At 43.4% G+C, this 18,852-nt stretch overlaps 2 protein-coding genes across 3 annotated transcripts in view; one reads left to right on the top strand and one right to left on the bottom strand.

Annotated features, from left to right (window-relative positions):
* The first annotated feature begins 1,144 nt into the window (after positions 1-1,144).
* On the top strand, positions 1,145-10,375 carry LOC139559894 (MAP6 domain-containing protein 1-like). The gene is made up of 3 exons (XM_071376332.1): positions 1,145-1,875; positions 2,852-3,212; positions 9,612-10,375. The coding sequence occupies exons 1-3, from the start codon at positions 1,346-1,348 to the stop codon at positions 9,687-9,689; spliced, it is 969 nt and encodes a 322-aa protein (XP_071232433.1). The 5' UTR covers positions 1,145-1,345; the 3' UTR covers positions 9,690-10,375.
* A 2,363-nt stretch (positions 10,376-12,738) lies between these two features.
* yeats2 (YEATS domain containing 2) overlaps positions 12,739-18,852 on the bottom strand; it is a 74,260-nt gene continuing 68,146 nt past the window's right edge. For both annotated transcript variants that reach the window (XM_071377018.1, XM_071377017.1), the window contains 3 exons: positions 16,415-16,489; positions 16,128-16,201; positions 12,739-16,002 (listed from right to left, as the gene is read on the bottom strand). In XM_071377018.1, coding sequence (XP_071233119.1) covers positions 15,894-16,002; positions 16,128-16,201; positions 16,415-16,489 — 258 coding nt within the window. In that variant the 3' untranslated portion in view covers positions 12,739-15,893. The remainder of the gene's footprint in view (positions 16,003-16,127; positions 16,202-16,414; positions 16,490-18,852) is intronic.

The following is an 18,852-nucleotide window of genomic DNA, read 5'->3' on the forward strand; positions in this document are numbered from 1 at the left end:
GACTGCAAGAATGTCCACCAGAGCAGTTGCCAGAGAACTGAATGTTAATTTCTCTACCAACGTCGTTTTAGAGAATTTGGCGGTAGGTCCAACCTGCCCCACAACCACTGACCACATGTAATCACACCTGCCCAGGACCTCCATATTCGGCTTCTTCACCTGCAGGGTTGTCAGAGGTGGGGTGCTGAGGAGTATTTCTGTCTTTAAGGAAGCCCTTTTGTGGGGAAAACCGATTTTGAACTGCATTGTTGGTTAAAGGCTCGTAATTAAGCATTTCACGGTAAGGTGAAATGTTGTATTCGGTGTATTCGGTGCATGTGACAAATAACATGTGATTTGATTTGAAAAATGTATTCTGATTGGCTGGGCCTGGCTCCCCAGTGGATAGGCCTATGCCCTACCAAGCTCACCCATGGCTGCGCCCCCTGCCTAGTCATGTGAAATCCATAGATTAGGGCCTAATGAATTTATTTCAATTGACTGATTTCCTTATATGAACTGTAACTCGGCAAAATCTTTGAAATTGTTGCATGTTGTGTTTATATTTTTGTTTAGTATAATTGGTTAATTGACTGGATCTTCAAGCTTCCCTGGTTTAAACACGAATGCCTTTATCTGGGAAAATATGACAACTACTTGAGTGTAGAGTCAACAGTTTATTTACCTGTGGTGACCAGAGGCAACATGAGCAAGAGCTGTCTCATGGCAGCCATGTGGAGGGTTTCACACAAAAGCAGATAACTGCAATTACTCAGTTATAAAGCCTTGTCAGAGCCATGATGTGATTGACCTCTCAATGATTATTTTTATACTTCAAGTTTAGACCATATAGCCTCGAGCCTAATGTCAGTTTCATATTTATGTTCAGAGAGCATAGGCTACATGAGTTTGATTACTAGGCTAATAATGGGTTGTGCATGATGGGCCCATTATGTTTGATGCAGTTTTGGAATGAGAGAGAATATCATATTATTGCTGAATTCGTAATGGAATAACTTGACCTGAATAGCAATCGCAAAGCGTTTCTCTCTGTTGGACTTCGGATGAATCATTTGCTATAGATTTCTCTGCATCAACTCGAAGCCTTCAGTACCACGTGAGAAGAATGTGCAATGACAGCTTCACGAGCGGCTCCGCTCCCATCTTGGCATTCCAGAGCGGTGGCGTGGAGACAGCACGCTGGCGAAGGTTTGCAGGAATGGGCACATACACACCGCGGCACTTCTGAATGTAGCTAACGTTTGATATATATATATATTTTTTTCAATTTTCCTTATTTTCTTTTCTTTTCCCCCCCCTTTTCTTTGATTAGCCTATTTTTTTTTTTTATTCGAACCAAATCGCCATGGCTTGGCCGTGCATAAGCAGAGTGTGCTGCCTGGCTCGGTTCTGGAACCAGTTTGATAAATCCGATCTTTCAGTGCCACTGACCATACAGAACTACTCGGACATCACCGACCAAGAGGTACAGTCCGTCACCAGGCAAGTACCGACGGACCGGGTTCTGAGGCACAACTATTCCACCACGGAACACCGCGGATCCCCCCAGACACCGGGAGATGCCCCGGGGACCCAGAGGTCAATGAGGGGCAGGAGGGAAGCCAACTTCAAACCCCAGGAAGACTACCACCAAACCGGTGTGCCTTTCTCCACTGTCACCCAGTACAAGCAGGATTACAAACCCTGGCCTATTCCGAAGAAGGAGAATTTCCCCTGGATTAGCAATGGCGGAAAAGGGGGTGAAGTTGGTTCGGATAGCCCCGTAAACATTAACCCCAATGCGAGCCAGACTAGAGGGGACATGGGGGAGAGAGAGGAGCGGGGCAGACAGAGGTGGGGGGAGCAGGGGACGGTAACAGCCACAAGCTCTTACAGGTAGGTTCCATCACTCTAACGATGTCCTTTCAGAACCGCTGTTTCTTTCATTTTCATTTCATTTCATTTCACTCTTCACTGACTAAAAAAAACATTGATAACCCATTGCGCTCAAACCTAACGTTTCCATTCGTCTGCTTCAAGTTTGCTTTAATTTATTAGCTAATGATGCACGCTCTGAAATTCGTTAAATCATTTGGTTGGATTGTGTACAGTGGGGCATTGTCCCAAATCTAATCTGCAGTATACATAATAATGTGATACCTTTTTCAACGGAAATTGCTATCAGGCTAGGTCTTTGTGTTCCGTGTATGTGTGTGTGTGTTTGCGCGAAAGAAATTGGATACATTAAATGTCACGCTACAGAAATAATCAATAGCTTTAATCTGGAAAGTCGGCGGCTGCTGCTGCTGGGGTAGAAACACAGCAAAAACGCTTTCAATTATTCATAAACTCACACACTTGTTATACCCCCCCATGTTGGACACACTTTTAATTTTTTTTTTTTTATCCATCATTAAAAAATTAATTGAAGCTATTCTGCCTTAGATCCTGATGTAATGATAACCCGATGCTGCAGCTAACGTTTAATAACACTGTTTTAAAAAAAATAAATAATAATTGATGACAGCATGCCACCATCCTCATTCCCTAGATGCACTAAGCTGAAAATGTATGCCCCATTAACAGAACCCACCTGAGCCACTCTACCCCCTCTGCTGTAGCCCCAATCAATGTCATTACCATTCAATGATAAGCCTCTGTCATTAGGCCTTACCTTGCTCTCTGATTGGTTCCTTCATAATTTGGTTGGTTCGATTTACACAACAATACAGAATTTGCTAAATGTTCTATGTTAAATAGCCTACAGTATAAAGAGCGAAAGGACAAAACGTTTGCAGTGTTTGTAAAATAAAAATACTTTTGCAGACCCGTGAGCGCTCTCTCTTACCCTTCCATCCTCTCCTCCTTGTAGACAGGAGTACAGGCCGTGGACGGGGGCAAGACCAGCCAAGACCACCAGAAAACAACGCCCCCCTGCCCCGTATGCCAGTCCCGGGTCGGGGGTCTCCCACCTCCCTAATGAGACCAGCTACCAAGCCGCCTACAACGGTGGCGGGGAGGCTTTCAGACACACAGAGCTTCACCAGAGGGACCATACTCCCAGCACCTCCACTGCTGACCTGCTGACCCCCGCCTCCACCGTCCCCCAAAACACCGTAACCCCACTCCAGCCCTACTCCATTGCCACTACCACCCCTATCACCACCACCGCCGGCCTCCAGCAGAGCAGCCTGCCAGAGAGACCTGACCTCAGTATAGGAACCATGGGAGAGGTTAGAGGACTTTTTGTGTTTCACAGTGTGTTTCAGGGCACAAATCCGGGTTTTTCAATGTTATTTAAAATGGGTCGAATCCTTGATGTGAGCAAAGTCTTAGTGGTATTATCTCGTCCTATAGATGTCATTGTATACATCTCTGATGATTTCCTATTCCTTAGATAGTACTATTTCTGGCTAAAGGTAAAGCCACTTGAAAGACATAGACACTGGATGGGGAATATAGGGTAAAGGTATGGTTTGGGATATAGCTGTTGTTCTAGCTAGGCACCCGGTGTTCCCAGTGGTGCTGAGGCATATCTAAGAGCAGCCCATTATTAGCCTGAAAAGGTCATCCTGACACGTTTTTGCAGAGAGGTAAAATGTCACAGTAGCTAATGTCTTTCTCAATACATTGCAGTCAAGGGGAATAAATTAGGTGATACAGCATCCTGTCCTGTCCTAAATCTGCTCAAAGTGACCCAGCTGTTTCGGATGATTATGTAACACCCGAAAACGGCCAGGCTTATGACATTGACCTGGTTAGAGCAGGCATTACATGAGGAGAAAAGAGAGTCAATAATATTCAGACTAGAGGTCGACCGATTATGATTTTTCAACGCTGATACCGATACCGATTATTGGAGGACCAAAAAAAACGATACTGATTAATCGGCCGATTTTAAAAAAATGTATTTGTAATAATGACAATTACAACAATACTGAATGAACACTTATTTTAACTTAATATAATACTTCAATAAAATAAATTTAGCCTCAAATAAATAATGAAACATGTTCAATTTGGTTTAAATAATGCAAAAACAAAGTGTTGGAGAAGAAAGTAAAAGTGCAATATGTGCCATGTAAGAAAGCTAACGTTTAAGTTCCTTGCTCAGAACATGAGAACATATGAAAGCTGGTGGTTCCTTTTAACATGAGTCTTCAATATTCCCAGGTAGGACGTTTTAGGTTGTAGTTATTATAGGAATTATAGGACTATTTCTCTCTATACCATTTGTATTTCATTAACCTTTGACTATTGGATGTTCTTATAGGCACTTTAGAATTGCCAGTGTAACAGTATAGCTTCCATCCCTCTCCTCGCTCCTACCTGAGCTCGAACCAGGAACACAACGACAACAGCCACTCTCGAAGCATAACTACTCCAAGTCTCAGAGCGAGTGACGTTTGAAACGCTATGAGCGCGCACCCCGCTAACTAGCTAGCCATTTCACATCGGTTACACCAGCCTAATCTCGGGAGCTGATAGGCTTGAAGCACAGCGAAGAGCTTCTGGCAAAACGCAGGAAAGTGCTGTTTGAATGAATGCTTACGAGCCTGCTGCTGCCTACCACCGCTCAGTCAGACTGCTCTATCAAATCATAGACTTAGTTATAATATAATAAACACAGAAATACGAGCCTTAGATCATTAATACGGTCGAATTCGGAAACTATCATCTCGAAAACAAGACGTTTATTCTGTCAGTGAAATACGGAACCGTTCCGTATTTTATCTAACGGGTGGCATCCATAAGTGTAAATATTCCTGTTACATTGCACAACCTTCAATGTTATGGCATAATTACGTAAAATTCTGGCAAATTAGGCAGCCCAAACTGTTGCATATACACTGACTCTGCGTGCAATGAACGCAAGAGAAGTGACAGAATTTCACCTGGTTAATATTGCCTGCTAACCTGGATTTCTTTTAGCTAAATATGCAGGTTTAAAAATATATACTTCTGTGTATTGATTTTAAGAAAGGCATTGATGTTCATGATTAGGTACACGTTGGAGCAACGATACGCACCGCATCGATTATATGCAACGCAGGACACGCTAGATAAACTGGTAATATCATCAACCATGTGTAGTTAACTAGTGATTATGATTGATTGATTGTTTTTTATAAGATAAGTTTAATGCTAGCTAGCAACTTACCTTGGCTTCTACTGCATTCGCGTAACAGGCAGGCTCCTCGTGGAGTGCAATGTAATCAGGTGGTTAGAGCGTTGGACTAGTTAACTGTAAGGTTGCAAGATTGAATCCCCCGAGCTGACAAGGTAAAAATCTGTCGTTCTGCCCCTGAACGAGGCAGTTAACCCACCGTTCCTAGGCTGTCATTGAAAATAAGAATGTGTTCTTAACTGACTTGCCTCGTTAAATAAACATTAAATAAAGGTGTAAAACTCCCAAAAAACGATTTCCGATTGTTATGAACACTTGACGGCCCTAATTAATCGATCGACCTCTAATTCAGACATCTGGTCAATTGGATGTGGAGAATCAATCACTGAGACGGTGTGTCAAAGTGGGTTCAGGTGTGGAGAGAGGGAGGCAGGGAGGGAGTGGGGGGACGGACAGAGACTGAAATACACATAGACAGAGAGAGAAAGAGCAGTACTGGAACTCTTCTCCTGTTTTGATCCTAGCGTGGCAGGGAGTGGAACTCTTTGGGGAATCTCCAGAGGTTTAGTGCCACCCCCCCCCTGCCCACGCTCCTCTGCGCCATCTGCCAGCGGAGAGTAGGAGAGAACGGGCCGGCCTGGACTTACTCGGCTTTTCCGCTTTCACTCGTCATATATGCCAGAGAGATTAGAGAAAGAAGAAAGTCCTGCACACTGCTTGCTAGGAATGTTTCAATAAACATATTTTTGGACAATCGCATGGGAGAACATGTTTTAGTGTAGTCTTTCTGTTGCAGCAGTAGCGTAGCCAGACATTTTTGGGGGTGGACGGGCCTGCAGAAAACAGCTAACTTCCTGCAATTCTACACATTTTGCCATGGGGCAAAGAGAAACATTTGCAGTTTTATAGCTAATCTCATGCTGGTCTCCACATTTTGCCATGAGGCTGAGAGAAAATGTTGCTGTTTTAAAGCTAATGTCCTGCAATTTTACATATTTTGACATAGGGTAGAGAGGAAAATGTGCAGTTTTATAGATAATCTCATGCTATGTTACACATTTTGCGATGAGGCTGGGAGAACATTTAGCATTTTAAATGCTAATTAAAGCTACAAGCTAGGTGTGTTGACTGCGATAAAGGTACTGGATTATGTTTTATTCGCTAAATGAACAAATGAAGTGGGCAGTGGCATGGTGCATATAGCCGTACAAGCACAGTGACATATGCCTCAACGCGGTCATAGTTGTGGTGGGTGTGGCTTTCAGTTAGTTATTGTTAGCCACCCATCCCATGAGACTGAATGTCATTCCAGTTCATCTGAATGTCGTTCCAGTGCACCTCTTGCTATTCATTCCATCTGATGGCGTTTGCACGTTTAGGGAAAAAGACAAATAATGTCCCGTTTGGAACACTTGACAAGTAGAGAGCATAAAATATAAAATAACACTTGTTTTTCTGTTCAATCTGATTGGGTGGACCTGTGCCTACGCGGATGTGTTGTAGAAGGCCAGTCCAACAGTGTTTGACAGGCCACACGATTTAATATGAGATATGTCATCTGTAGGTCATAGTCTATTAATAACCATGGCCCAAAAACCAGGGTGAGATGTGTGTGTGTTCAGGGTGCATGCAGGGAAAGGTACAACACTACAGTAGGCTACTATGTAAGAGCTGTTACCAACTACAGGCTATGGTCATCATATTGGACCCTCTCTCTGTACACCCCCTAACCCATCAATCAACTTCTACTTCAGTAATACCTCCCCTCTAACCCCAAACAACAACCTAGTGCTCCATCGTTTTTAATCGGTCACCGAGCAATCTGCCATTGGATCTATATTAAACAGTCCAGTCCAGTCCCAGCCCCCACACACTGACAAGTCATTATTGACACCCCAACCCACTAAGCTCTCTGACCAAGCACCACACACACACACACACACACACACACACACACACACACACACACACACACACACACACACACACACACACACACACACACACACACACACACACACACACACACACACACACACACACACACACACACACACACACACACACACACACACACACACAAACTCAGTGTATTGTCCATCGACATGATGAGACGATGGAAACATTTTTCATTGGACTCATCAAGGTCATGGATCGACAAAAGCACAGCTGTGTAACGATTACCCGGGGATGCGGGCAACACTGGAGCATAGTGCACAGACCCATGCACACAGGTAGTGAGCAGTTAGTACCATCACAGTGTGTGCTGATAAACCTCTGAGAAGTTGATCCGTTTTCATAGCATTCACCCATCCATCAAGGGAATGAATACTGTAGTCCTCATTATGCTTTTGGAACCAAAATCAATCAACTTGATTATGAGAGGGAGTGAGTGATTAAAAATATATTTATATATTTTTTCAAATTAGCAGTACCCTCACAGTTAAGAAAGTGGCTACAAGCCATTTATTTCTGAAACACATGCAAGCTTTCTGAGTGCTCCCTGAATGTTTCTGGTAAACACTTAGACATACAATTCTGTAGTTCCATCAACGCTACTGAGAGTGTTTTCTCCCATGAGACATTATGAATCTTGTTTTTAGCACTGGTGGAGAACATTGCCTGAGCTTTTGAATGTGATATAAAGAGTTTTCCGCCGCTTTGTACCGAAACAGATAAACAGGGGAGAAATGAGGATGTGGTTTACAATGGGCTGCATAAAGAGAGGATCAAACTGTGCAGACACAAAGCATCCTGCAAATCACCTCCCTTTGCACCCCTTTCCTCACTCTCATCATCTCTCCTTTCACCCTCCCTCCAGTCCCGCTCCTCTTTTTTCTCTCTCTTTCCTGTCTCCCTGTTCGGTTGAATTGGAACTTTCCCCTTTTCCCACGATGTGTCTGACTACAGCCACTGTCATGAGCCAAACCAGCAGGGTTATATCAAGGGAGGGAGGGAGAAAGAAAAAAACAGAGAGTGAGGGATGGAAAGGGTGAGAGGAAGAGAGAGCGATAAAGTGAGCAATAATGGATTATTTGCCATTTTGCCAGTGTGATGCGATGCAGTGGCTTGCAGTCATTTCAGCGTGAATCTCATTTAGGAGAGAGGCAGACCTGGCTGCTGTACTGAGTGGAAAAGAGTGTGTGTGGGAGGAGGTGAACATACACACAGATACACAAACACATATGCAAACAGACTGAAGCACACACACACACTTTTTTCGAAGCTGCAGTTTGACAAATTTCCCGTACAGACACAGCCTCACATCCAGCAAATACAGTAGTAGTCATATCCTATTTTTCATTGGCTGAAGAGACTGCCACTGAGACTACGACTCTGCCAAACAAACCTTCCGTTTGGCCATTGTACCATTCATGTAGGTTCCGGCTGGACGTTCTTTCAGAAAGTAGCATCAGTAGCATTTGCTGTGATTAATTATGTCTACCAGTCCACTGACAGGAAGGCTGATGCACTATGACTGCACAACCAAACAAGTCACCTCTCATATTATCATACAATCAGTGCCCAGTTTATTTGGTACACCCATCTAGTACCGGTCGGACCCCCCTTTGCCTCCAGAACAGCCTGAATTGTCCGGGGGTGGATTTTACAAGGTGTAGCGTTCAAAAATTGCTCAATTGGTATCAAGGGACCTAATGTGTGCCAGGAAAACATTCCGCACACGATTACTCCACCTCCACCAGCCTGTACCGTTGACACCAGGCAGGGTGGGTCCATGGAGTCATGCTGTTTACGGCAAATCCTGGCTCTGCCATCAGCCTAACGCAACAGGAACTGGGATTCGTTGGACCAGGCAATGTTTTTCCACTCCTCAATTGTCCAGTGTTGGTGATCGCGTGCCCACTGGAGCCGCTTCTTCTTGATTTTAGTTAACAGGGGTGGAACCAGGTGTGGTCGTCTATTGCAATAGCCCATCCATGACAAGAACCAAAGAGTTGTGCGTTCCGAGATGCCGTTCTGCACACCACTGTTGTAATGCGTCATTATTTGCCTGTCGGTGGCCCGCCTGTTAGCTTGCACGTTTCTTCACATTCTCCTTCAACCTCTCCCGTCAACGAGCTGGTTTTGTCCACAGGACTGCCGCTGACTGGATGTGTTTTGTTGGTCGCCCCGTTCTCTGTAAACCCTAGACACTGTCGCGTAGGAAAAGCCCAGGAGGCCGGCCGTTTCTGAGATACTGGAACCGGCGCGCCTGTCACCGACGATCATACCACGCTCAAAGTCGCTTAAGTAATTCGTTTGGCCTATTCTAATGTTCAATCGGACAGTAACTGAATGCCTCTATACCTGTCTGCCTGCTTTATATGGCAAGCCATGGCCACATGACTCGCTGTCTGTACGAGCGAAGCATTTTCGTGAACAGGGTGGTGTACCTAATAAACTGGCCTCTGAGTGTATGTCACATATCCTATCTGAACAGCGCAAGACCTGCATTGCTTGTGGTCATCTTTGATTAACCCACGTGTTGTTTGTATTTTTGCAGGAGCAGTTGGTTAGGACTAAGATCTCTCCCAACCCCTCTGCGGTTTTTCAAAGCGGATCCAGAATCTTCAACATATGACAGACTCTCCAAATCCTTCTACTAGGTTACGGGGAGTCCAAAGAACCAATTAGGGAATGTTCTCTGTCCATTCCACACTAGAACAACATCTATGCAAGGGAATGTACATCTTCTTAATGTAACCAGAAAGGAAAAGTCAGCTTACCGTCCAGTGTAGTAAATCAGAGACAAGAGTGAATGAGAAACTAGATGTCATAAAACAAGATAAATAATTTTACAATTCTGTTCTATTGCTGTGAAAATGTAATTTGCATGAAACAAACTAGTTTGAAATCAAGCTTTTTTGCCGTTAGACACTCCAAGACAACACGGCTGCTCTGTAATGTGTGTTTGTGTGTACTGTATGTACAGGTATGTTTGTGTGTATGTGTGTGCACCTGTTGAGTTGGAATGATTTCAGTTAATAAATAATTTTTGTACATACTGTTGGATCTATTGAAATGACAAGAAATGTATGCTCAAACTACACTTTGTCCCGAAAGTGTGTTGATCTTTGCTAGTCTTTTGTTAACGGAAACAAAAAAATGTATTTCTTTCATTTCTATTCAATTACTGGTCGGTAACTATTTTGAGAAAATAGTTATTTCTGGTGTATACGTTCATTTTGTAAATCTGCTTCAGAAAATAAAAAGTTAAATATGATATAATGTACAGTATATTACAATAAAAGAATATTAGGTTCTTAACTCCTGTTCGTCTAATTGATGTCGATGTTTCTGCTACACCCATCTTATATGACATCTACTGTATCGACACGATGAACTGTTTTCTTTGATCAGGACCCGTATTCATAAAGCGTCTCAGATTTGGAGTGCTGATCTGGGATCCCCCCATATAATCTTACTCATCACGATCTGAAAGGCAAAACAGATCAGATCAGCACTCCTACTCAGGAGATGCTTTATGAATACAAACCAGATTCATTCTTGAGATAGTGAACCGATATCCAACAGGGTGAACATGAGCTGGTTGGACACAGTGACGTGTGTGCTATAACACCTTTGATCTGTTCATCTGATGTGATGGAGCTGAACCTGAGGGAACAAGCTGAGAGAGAGCGGCCTGCATCTCCATAAGTGTGATGATGATTTAAAAAATGGTAATTTACTTAACATGGCAAGTCAGTTAAGAACAAATCATTATTTACAATGACGGCCTACCCCCGCCCAAACCCTCCCCTAACCGGACGACACTGGGCCAATTATGCGCCACCCTATGGGACTCCCAATCAAGGCCGGTTGCGATACAGCCCAGGATTGAACCAGGGTCTGTAGTGACACCTCTAGCACTGCGATGCAGTGCCTTAGACTGCTGCGCCACTCGGGAGCCCTTGAGTGGCACACCATGTTCTCTTTGTTCCCCTTTTATGTAACATCTTTCAACAGTGGAGGAGCACCATGGGGTGTGTGTGGTGGTTTTGCATGCACAAGCAGTTCATGACAAAATCTATGCTCACAGCAACTAAATCGGAAGCAATAATGACTCACTTCCCTGGTCCATCAACATGATCCACAGAATGAAACAACAACACAACACATAATACTACAGCACATTCTATGACTTGCACTCAATTCTGTACCGGTTTTTTCAATCTATTAGTTGAATGGAGCCTGTTGGAAATTATACACAAGGTCAACAGGATCAGATGCATAACCCCTTTTTCAGATCAGTCCCTTTATCCCAGCCCTAACCTTACAGTAACCGAATCGTACAGAAACCGAATCTAATCTGGGGGCGGCAGGTAGACTAGTGGTTAGAGCGTTGGGCCAATAACCGAAAGGTTACTAGATCGAATCCCCGAGCTGACGAGGTAAAAATCTGTCGTTCTGCCCCTGAACAAGGCAGTTAACCCACTGTTCCTAGGCTGTCATTGTGGATAAGAATGTGTTCTTAACTGACTTGCCTAGTTAAATAAAGAATCTAACCTTACAGCAACCTGACCAAAATGTATAGTTAACTAACATTAACCTGATCTAAGAGTAATGAGCAAAACACTATTGGAACAAATGTGATGCTGAACATGACCATATTATGTAACGCATGTCACACAGCTCTGATACCATCACAGAATATGTTAACAGGAAGCATCTGTTGACAAACATGGCTCTCTCTGATGTTTGCATGTCGGGTCATTCTGGCTAGTACCTGGAAACCTGGCTGTCTCTATCCCTGCCTAGATATCTACAAAAAATGTGGGCTCTGTCAGTGACCTGCGGCTTTGTGTTTCTGGCTTCTGGAACAGTGATATTCGAGGGTCAAAGAAGGCCACTACTTAAGAGTTTAATCCCTCGATGAACCAGATCCTTTCTCATCCCTCTTATATGTCATTTGCCATCCCTTCGGATAGGAAAAGGGAGCGAGGCATGGGAGTTGAGCCACACTGAGAATGTAAATTACTGCCATCTGATCCTACCATCCCACCAAAGCCTCCTCAGTCCAGCACCCTGTAATCTCTCAAAATCTACTGTAGCCCTATCACACAGGCTGTGCTAAAAGGAGAGAGGGAGAGGTGGAGAAAATGTGGCCCAGTTCGTAGAGCGTGGCACTTGCAGCGCCAAGGGCTATGAGTCTGATTCCAACTGGGGCCAACCGTATGATATCATATGCATGCATAGCTGGAAGTAACTTTGGATTAAAGCATCTGCTAAATATGATTATTATTAGAAAATGAATGGAACGGGCTGTTACTGCAATTTCAGCTAAAAATGTCAATGCATTTCAGCTGCTTCAAAAACATTGCTCTGCTATTACCATTTATACTGTAGGAATGTTGGCTCAAAGAAGCAATTTACACTGGCCTGCTTCAAGGGGGGCAACGGTCGGACGAGTGTCGTGCTCTACCTCCAGAGGTGGCGGGCGAGATGTAGCAAGTAGGCAAGTTCACATTTGAGTAATATGAGTAGCTGACTGTATTTCTTTGAAAAGGGTGAAGAAGCTGTCAGAGAGAGAGAGAGAGATGGAGGGAGGAAGAGGGGGAACCGGGAAAGGGCATCCTGGGGGCGGAGGGGGGATAACAAGACGCTAAGTCACTTCAAAAACACAACCACAGTTTTATAAACAAGTTCTCCATTTTAATACAAGAATATCGATCATATTTTTTGGTGTGCACTGGAAAATGAAAATATAATGGTCAATTGGATATTATTTCTACAATACATAAAGTTTGGTCAAACGGGCAAGGTGACCACTCAGTTTAGAGTGAGCACGCCACACACTTACCAGATTCATACTGAAACATAACACCTACCACCTTCACTCCTACACAAGCTGAATGTCCACCAACAACCATGTACACACACAACATCCAAAAATGCATCATATTCAAAGATATTTTCATGAATTCACCTTAACTTTCTCCCACTCTCGTATACAGGTACATACAGTACACCCAAATTCACACCACATTTACCCCCAACGCACACTAACACAAACACATAAATAACGCACGCAAACACATATTCTAACACACCATAGTAATGACTTTGCTGGTAGCGGGGCTTGATATGAAGTGAACAAACAAAAAAACTGGAGTCATACAGTCATACACACAATGTACACAAATACACAGTCATAGTGGTAGGGACATACATACTGTATCGAAAACATAACATGACAAATGCACTTCACCAACAATTGACAGTCAACCCCACTCCAGAGGGGAGTGGACCGAGTAAAAAACACAACGTTCATCTTGGGACTCACACAGATGAATGTGTGGCCCCTCCATCCCTACTGTCCAACACTTCCAAATTGTAGCACTCCTTCATTGACACATATCGATCTAGCCTGGTCCCAGATCTGTATGTGCATGTTAAGCTCGACTTCTCTGGCTCTTGTTGTCATTGCATACATGCTTAGTCGGCTGAAAGACACACACAGATCTGTGATCAGGCTGATATGTGACACTTGAGAACAGTCTAGACACAAACACAACAGTCGGGATTGGGCCCTGTTCCATTTCAACTCAGTCAATTCAGGACAAAAATATATATATATATAATCCGTGTTTCTAAAATCCCTCATGGAAAAGAATTGAACCAATTGCATTCTGATTTCTAAATGAATGAATCTCTTGAATTGACTGAATGAAAAGAACACTGTTCCCAGAAGAGTACAATGGTATTAAGACTGTTATTGGGGGGGTCATCGTCTGGTCTGATGCACAGTAGGTCTGTAAGCCACTTACTCTACCCCCTGTGACTGTCAGACAGACAATACTTTAATGGCCGAGGCTGCGGATCTGACTTTTCTGGATCTTTCTTCACGACAGCTAAAGGTCCCGAAGCTTCTGCGCACGTGCAGAATTCTCTACTTTACACAGCCTCTGCTCCACTCGTAGAGAACCTCCCTTGTGCATTTCTCACTGTCGATCGTGAATTATAATTCTTCAAGTTTTACTGGTGAAACGTCCATGCAGCATTTGCGTCCCGACCATTTGATCTCGACGGAGTTTCATGAGGATATGCATTTTACATCTTCTTGAGTTATAGGGTACAGTTTCAAAGTAACCTTCACCAGTGAGCAAATTCTAGAGCGGATGGCGTTAACAAACGAGCATAGCCTACATGTGTTAAGTTCCACTCAAAGCACATATTTGGCCTAGTGGCGTGCATTGTTGTGGCCATTTGAGAGAAGAATTCAACCATTTAATTCACACATAACCCCGTTACAAGGCGAGAGAGGACACCAGACACACTGTCCCATAGACATCTATTTTGAAGCATTCGACAATGTTTAAGACCCACAATGTTCAATACAACCTTTATCTCACATTGTTGTGGTGGTTTAAAGGGACCAGACTGAGCCCAGCTGTGATTAAGTCAGTGGATACAGTACATTAGTCTGACTGTCAGGTAAACCAGTTATACAAACTAAAACAGATTACGAAAGAAACGGCTATGCCAGGTATGTTATGATGGATCCCCGGGGTTGCATTCAGTAGGGCACAGCGTTATATAAATACTGTTTATTGAGTCGAACAGATATACTGATCTGTCATCACATAGAGTAAAGCAACGGTATTCCGACTTTTTCAACGGGGACTCAACGGGGACATTTTTTAATCACTAAAATGTCAGGGGACTGGGGACCCCATAACAAAATAAATCTAATTCAGAGTCCACAGACGCAGAGACGCGATAGTCCTGCGGCCCACTGTGACACATCTGGATCTACGACCACCGTCCGCAGGGGATGCACAGCCTGACTGCGCACCTCCCCCAAAATTCCCAACCAACACGGCTCCCGCTATTGATTTGAATGTGGCGACGGTTGGAGCGATAGCCCGAGCAGCGCTGAGAATTCAAAAATGATGAAAGCCAACGGTCCAATATTCTAGAACCGCTGGAGGAAACGTACACGTTTTGGACTCTGATAAGGGTTTTAGAGATCATGTCGTATCTTAACGTTCAGAAGGTTGTGGAGTCCTGAATTCCACCCAGGTGTTTGGTGTTGTCTGTGTTTTTCCTTGATTCTACTTTATGATACTGAGATATGAAAAGTAGCTGACTAATGGTTTAAAATGTCGGTTGGTGAGACGGTCTTCCAGGTGAGGTCGGAGCATTCCTGCTGCGCTCTGACTGTTTCTCTGTTGTGGTCAATGTCTGTCAGAGAGTTCTTCTGCCGGGCCGACAGTTCAGTTTAAACCCAGAGACACAGGTCCATATGCTCGTTCTGCATCTCTTACTGCCCGTCTATCAGCTAGTGTGAGTGTGAGTAGCCAGTAGTGATGGGGGAAATATCGATACAGTTACATAATGGAACATTATTTCTGACGATATATCGTATCGTTTTGACAATATCGCAATATTATTATGGCGCTAGTTGTCTGTACCTGCACCAAAACTACAGCATTTTTCCTTCAGAGTTTGTTCTTCATTTTCTTTTTAAATAGGGAGCCAATTTGTTTTCATCACTTTTATTTCCCATGATAAAAACTCGTTCTCGTGGCTCTCTCTTGTCCCTCGGTAGCAGACATATGGTGAGCAATATGTTTGGAACATCAAATCGCAATGAAATCACAGTATTGAATTGCAATACATATAGAATTGTGAGAATTGCAATACATATCGTATCGGCGCGTAAGTATCGTGATAATAATGTATCGTAAGGTCCCTGGTAATACCCAGCCCTAGTAGCCAGTGTATCTCTCTCAGTCTGGGTGGCCGTTGTTCTTTGTTAGGTTGTGTATATGGTTGTGTGTAATCAGTCCTCCTTGGTCAGGTAGCCCATGTGCGTGTTGGTGAGGAAGTCACATGTGGGGATGCTGCTGGACGCCTGGTGAATATTTATGGCTGTGATCTCTCTGGGAGTCCTGAGGACACATCAGGAAGATATTCATTATACACCTAATAGTGTATTTAATAATGACAAATATAATACATTCTCAGTGGTTAGTATACCAGCTCAGTGTGAAGGAGGAAAATGAGTGTATCTCACCTGTTCTGGTGGGATTTTACGTGGGCTCCAGCCAGAGCTTCTCTCAGGATGTCACTAGCAAACTGCTCTGTTGCCTACAGAAGACAGAAACACTTATCATACCCTACAATCTATACAACATCACAGAACATCTTATATCAGAACAAGAACAAAGACTGGTGCACAGAGGGACACAGGAAAAATGTATCTGTCAATCTCGTGAATGATGCCTATCTTTAGGCGAGGCCGACTTTCATTCTCGTTGTTCATTATGCTGTGTTGTGTTTGAGGCATCCGGAGGGACTAACCTTGAGAATCATGGCCTCGATCACCGGAGCAAAAACATTCTTCTCCACCTCCACCTGCTGAAAGGCCACGCCAATCTAAGAGAGATGGAGAAAGGAGAGGGTTAGGGGAGAAGGGAGAGAGAAAGAGGGAGACTTAAGTTAGGAGATGGGAGATGCTGTTACGACCAGATACTTTACACAGTTGTGCTGATGCTAGGAGTGTATATTTTTACACTCTTTTTCCAGGTTTTTCCTTGTCCCACAATCCTCTAGCATCTTAATACAGCACCGTGAAAGCTGGCCATTTTTAGGAGCTTATCAACTTTCATAGCCTACCTCTAGTCTGCAAAGGACAATTGTCCACTGAGAATTGAATTTCACTGCAAAGTGCACATACTTGCTTTCCTCCAAGGTCTAAATCGGTATACTTATATGGCAAGAAAGAAAGCCAGCCATGGAGGATCAAAGTTGTGCAATCCTAAGTAAGGGTCAACTTCGTCCAACTCCCTTATTTGTCGGTGCTGACCACAGTGCCTTGCAAAATATTCACCTCCCTTGGCAATTTTCCTATTTTGTTGCCTTACAACCTCGAATGAAAATAGATTTTTTGGGGGGTTTGTATCATTTGATTTACAAAACATGCCTACCACTTTGAAAAAACTGAGCGTGCATAACTATTCACCCCCCCCCCAAAGTCAATACTTTGTAGAGCCACCTTTTGCAGCAATTACAGCTGCAAGTCTCTTGGGATATGTCTCAATAAGTTTGGTACATCGAGCCACTGGGATTTTTGCCCATTCTTCAAGGCAAAACCGCTCCAGCTCCTTTAAGTTGGATGGCTTCCGGCTGGTGTGCAGCAATCTTTAAGTCATACCACAGATTCTCAATTGGATTAAGGTCTGGGCTTTGACTAGGCCATTCTATCACATTTAAATGTTTCTCCTTAAACCACTCAAGTTTTGTTTTAGCAGTATGCTAAGGTTCATTGTCCTGCTGGAAGGTGAACCTCCGTCCAAGTCTCAAATCTCTGGAAGACTAAAACAGGTTTTCCTCAAGGATTTCCCTGTATTTAGCGCCATCCATCATTCATTCAATACTGACCAGTTTCCCAGTCCCTCCTGATGAAAAACATCCCCACAGCATGTTGCCACCACCTTGCTTCAATGTGGGGATGGTGCTCTCGGGGTGATGAGAGGTGTTGGGTTTGCGCCGGACATAGCGTTTTCCTTGATGGCTAAAAAGCTCAATTTTAGTCTCATCTGAACAGAGTACCTTCTTCCATATGTTTGGGGAGTCTCACACATGCCTTTTGGTTAAAAACTTCTTATGGGTGCAATACCGTTAACGGGATCGATATGACAACAGCCAGTGAACGTGCAGGGCGCCAAATTCAAACAACAGAAATCTCGTAATTAAAATTCCTCAAACATACATGTATCTTATACCATTTTAAAGGTGATATTGTTGTTAATCCCACCAAAGTGTCCGATTTCAAATAGGCTTTTCAGCGAAAGCACCAAACGATTATGTTAGGTCACCACCAACTCACAGAACAATTCAGCCATTTTTTCAGCCAAAGAGAGGAGTCACAAAAAGCACAAATAGAGATAAAATGAATCACTACCCTTTGATGATCTTCATCAGATGACACTCATAGGACTTCATGTTACACAATACATATATGTCTTGTTCGATTAAGTTCATATTTATATCCAAAAACCTCAGTTTACATTGGCGCCATGTTCAGAAATGCCTCCAAAATATCCGGAGAAATTGCAGAGAGCGACGTCAAATAACAGAAATACTCATCATAAACTTTGATGAAAGATACATGTCTTACATAGAATTAAAGATACACTTGTTCTTAATGCAACCGCTGTGTCAGATTTCAAAAAGCTTTACGGCAAAACACAATATTCAATAATCTGAAAACAGCGTTCAGCCACAAAAGCAAGCCATACAGTTACCCGCCAAATTGTGCAGTCAACAAAACTCATAAAAAGCATTATAAATCTTCACTTACCTTTGCTGATCTTCGCCGGAATGCACTCCCAGGACTCCCACAAGAAATGTTTGTTTTGTTCGGTAATGTCCATCATTTATGTCCAAATAGCTATTTTTGTTATAGCGTGTTTGGTAAACAAATCCAACGTCAGAAAGCACATTCACTAAAAGCTGACGAAATGTCCAAAAGTTCCGTAACAGTCAGTAGAAACATGTCAAACGATGTATTGAATCAATCTTTAGAATGTTTTTAACATAAATCTTGAATAACGTTCCAACTGGAGAATTACATTGACTTCCGATGAGCGATGGAACAGAGCTCCCTCTCATGTGAACGTGCATGGTCAAAGCATGGTCAGGTCATGGCAGACCTGTCTAATTTCCCTCTCATTCGGCCCCCCTTCACAGTAGAGGCATCAGACAAGGTTCTACAGACTGTTGACATATAGTGGAAG

The sequence above is a fragment of the Salvelinus alpinus genome, chromosome 30 (assembly GCF_045679555.1).
Source record: "Salvelinus alpinus chromosome 30, SLU_Salpinus.1, whole genome shotgun sequence".
Lineage (NCBI taxonomy): Eukaryota > Metazoa > Chordata > Actinopteri > Salmoniformes > Salmonidae > Salvelinus > Salvelinus alpinus.

What these genes read in the sequence shown, in the direction of transcription:
- LOC139559894 (XM_071376332.1), top strand. Translation starts at nt 1,346, where the DNA reads ATGGCTTGGCCGTGCATAAGCAGAGTGTGCTGCCTGGCTCGGTTCTGG. An exon ending in ACAGCCACAAGCTCTTACAG is followed by an intron (nt 1,876 to 2,851) that starts GTAGGTTCCATC and finishes TCCTCCTTGTAG; the next exon opens with ACAGGAGTACAGGCCGTGGA. An exon ending in GTATAGGAACCATGGGAGAG is followed by an intron (nt 3,213 to 9,611) that starts GTTAGAGGACTT and finishes GTATTTTTGCAG; the next exon opens with GAGCAGTTGGTTAGGACTAA.